This window comes from Austrofundulus limnaeus, unplaced genomic scaffold, assembly GCF_001266775.1.
Source record: "Austrofundulus limnaeus strain Quisiro unplaced genomic scaffold, Austrofundulus_limnaeus-1.0 Scaffold574, whole genome shotgun sequence".
In the NCBI taxonomy this organism is placed as follows: Eukaryota; Metazoa; Chordata; class Actinopteri; order Cyprinodontiformes; family Rivulidae; genus Austrofundulus; species Austrofundulus limnaeus.
Genome location: NW_013952976.1, coordinates 12868 through 16285, shown reverse-complemented (window position 1 = coordinate 16285; position 3418 = coordinate 12868). Strand labels below are relative to the sequence as shown.

General features: G+C 37.1%; 1 protein-coding gene across 1 annotated transcript in view; it reads right to left on the bottom strand.

The window, feature by feature from the left end:
• usp34 (ubiquitin specific peptidase 34) overlaps nt 1–3418 on the bottom strand; it is a gene marked incomplete in the record, with an annotated part of 159254 nt that overhangs the window by 143269 nt on the left and 12567 nt on the right. Inside the window, 1 exon segment of the mRNA XM_014026634.1 lies at nt 2139–2331. Within this exon segment, the coding sequence (XP_013882088.1) occupies nt 2139–2331 (193 nt within the window).

Sequence of the window (3418 nt, the reverse complement as noted above, 5' to 3'; positions counted from 1 at the left end):
CGTGGTCTCATTTCCAGACTCAGACATTTTGTGAATGAAGCCGATATTTCAGTTAAAATACAYAAGTAAAAATATTTATCCGAGTATAATAATGCTAACCCCCAACTTTATGGATGATTTTATGGATTTAATTTTACGTTCCCCATGATGTAAACTTTTTTGAATAAAGTCTTGAGCTATTCTTTCTCTGCATTTAATATATTTTTTTAGCCTCGTAAAAAAACATCCCCTTGTTCTACGCTTTGCTTTGTACAGAGGATCTGGATGATTGGATCTGATTTTACCTAATTGCTTCATTCACTTTCTCTGCTGCCATTGCTAAACTACAGGCAGACTGCAATTCTAAAACAGTGCAGAAAATTGACATCATCGTTCACAACTCTTMCTCCTGTTTGCTGTTAGGCCAGGTTAAATTTCTACCGAAGAAATCCTTGTCAATGGGAGAAAGCCCAGACGAAGCAGAGAAAGGAAATTTGAATCTAGCAGAATGGCTTAGAAAGGCAATGGTCAGGCTAATACTTTGTTAAAGGGGATGTTTTTCCCATGTAGTTGAAAAATATAGCGTGTTAACTTTAGCTCATTAACATTTTCAAACAGTAAACATTAAAACAAATCTTTAACCTTAGCATAATAATTTGATTACTATTCCCCTGTCATATGAGTTCATGCCTTCTAAGTGTTGTAATTAATAAATCAGTGTTAACCCTTTTTTACTTTCAAAAATGTCAACTAGGGATGTCTGGGCTTTGGTCTACATGCCATCAGTCCTCATCCTCTCCATATGGGTACACCAGTGGTATAAGGATGAAGGCCTCCTGTTGTCTCATCTGGTACGCGAAGGGTGGATGGTGTTCCAAACTACTCCTAATTGCCTGGGAGATGGGTCTTCTAACACAAAACCCTACAACTAGTAGCCCACAGCAACACCAAAGAGCCAGAACAACCACCATAGATTTAACCAAACCACAGCTAGCCTAGAGCCTTCCCATTTCTAAATGTGTTTGCAAACCAATCCTCCACAATCCTCCACTGGGCCAAGAAAGCCCGAAAGAGTTTGACCATCTCCTCAGACCCACTTTTGCAGTGTTAGTAATTAGCCTAGAAATATTCTGCTCTGACTGGTCATCAATCTTCAGTTAACTACTCATCACTAATTCAAGTCGGTAAAAATGTTTAACATACCAGCAACATGTAGCTATTTTGGTGCTTTGTTAGAATGTGTGAACAAACCGTTAGATCATTTTGTGTTTGTGATAGACCTGTAAAGGAGAAATCAATCAAATCTCAAAAAAACTGATATTGCATGAAWGTCATTTCGTAAAACACTTACATAAATCCTAGGTATCCTTTTAAAAGCCTATTACTCAAAGAACTTGTTTTTCACGCTTTTATCCGTAAATGCCAAAATGTAGTGATTTTGGGGGAGGAGTTACTGTCCCAGATCACGACGCATGTTGTGCTACCACTACCTTCCAAACAACAGTGAAGAATCATTTAAAATGGAAGCAGAAGACTTCTTTGAATCTGAAGAAATGCCAGAACAYTTTGTGRGAGTAAAGGACATACAACCATACCAGTATGAAMCTCAACCGACAGCTGGAGGATCTCAGGATTCAGATGAAAATTCTTCAGATCCTAATTCTGATGATGAGGACGATCATGGCCGACAAGACAATAAGCCCAATGAAAGAGTTGGGAACATTGAATGGTAAGAACCAATTATCCCCGAGAACACTTAAATTTTTAATGTATATTTTGGTGATTTTGTGCATTAAGCTAAATTTCTATTCTGGAAATATGAATAGCAATGCTAGTTTTAGCTGCCACATGCTTATGGTTTRCATGCAACAGCTAACAGATTGATTGTGTTGAAGCACAGAGGCTTCTGTGTTTATATGTGACCCATCAYGTCACCATGCACATTAGTTYATGGAGAATAACGGATGAAAGATAATAAACGTTGCTCCTGCAAGCTTTAGTAGGAGAAAAAAATACAGTATAATTGCCATATTTTTAGATTGATATTTTAAGGTTTTATGCCCACCTCTCAGTGGCTCCATCTACCTTTTCTATTCAGGCTCATCATGGTTCCCCTCTCCCTTGTCCCAACATGTGAAGGTGTTTATGGAATGACTCACTGTGATTTGACTGAGTCCAGCCAACCGCATGGTGAGAGTGGGGGACATGAAGTATTTGAAGGCGAGGTCCAGGCTCTCCTTGTCGAAGCACAGCGCACTGTCCAGTGGCTCCTTCACAGTACTCCACATCAGATCGGCCATGTTGCGAGCCGCACTCTGGCGCAGCTCCTGATCTGACAATTTACACAGATACCTGTAGAAAGAAAACCAACATTTTGTGTAACATTAAAAATGATCGTATGTTTCTTAAAACGTTTAAAGGATTATTTCACTTATAAACATATTTTAATGATCATTAAAAATAATTTTCAAACATGTATAATAAAATTTAATTAAACATTTCTATTTCTTTTTTAATTTAATCATCTATTTATTATGATTCAAGTAAACTGAAATCAATAAACTTTTATGCTATTTTAAGGAATGATTCATCACTGCTGGGATCACTGTTATTTTACATGTTATTATACAAGCTGGTTTTCCAGAGCAGGCATGATTGTCAGCAGTGTTGCAACATTCATTCAAATGGTGGCATCAACTCAACCAAGAAAACCATTAAACAACAACAATCAGATAAATCTTAAACAACTTGGAGGTCCATCTAGGCAAACAACCTCCATCGAAGCACAACAAGTTTAAAGATCATGCAGATAAATGGTGTTAAGTATTAGAAGGAAGGCTAGTTTGCTTCACTCTTACTAGTAACTAGTGTTAGATGGTAGTTATCTGAAGTTTCTGTTCAGAGTCTGCAAGACTCTTTTCAGCGAGTTTAGTGAAAGCTTTGTGAAGCTTGATCGGTCATTTGTGAAAATGAAATAACAGCCATTAAATGTTAATTATGTGGCTTTTCTTTTATATACACACTTTTTAGGTTAATAAATAAGGTTGGAATGAAAATGTGGAATTCAGTGTTAGTGATTCCTGCCCTACAACAATATGCCCGCAGTTCATACTTTTGGTTTTACAGATTGTAACAGACTTAAGTTGTTTTTTTTTTGTTGTTTTTTTTTGCCCACTCCCCAGTCAGGAGTCTATAGTCGTGTTGGTTTTTGAAAGACTAAAACACTGCCTCATTACCCAACTACTCACTTCTAGAATCCAACTGTTGTACCCGGAAGCAGACATTTATAAAGATAATCAAATGGCTAAAAACTAGGGCTGTGAAATTAATCGAGTCAACTCTGATTAATTTTAGTGCTGCATGGGCATAGAAGGTTAAAAAAACTCCATGTGTAACACATTATGTTCAGGGTTTTTTTTCTTTTTGTCTTCTTATGGCT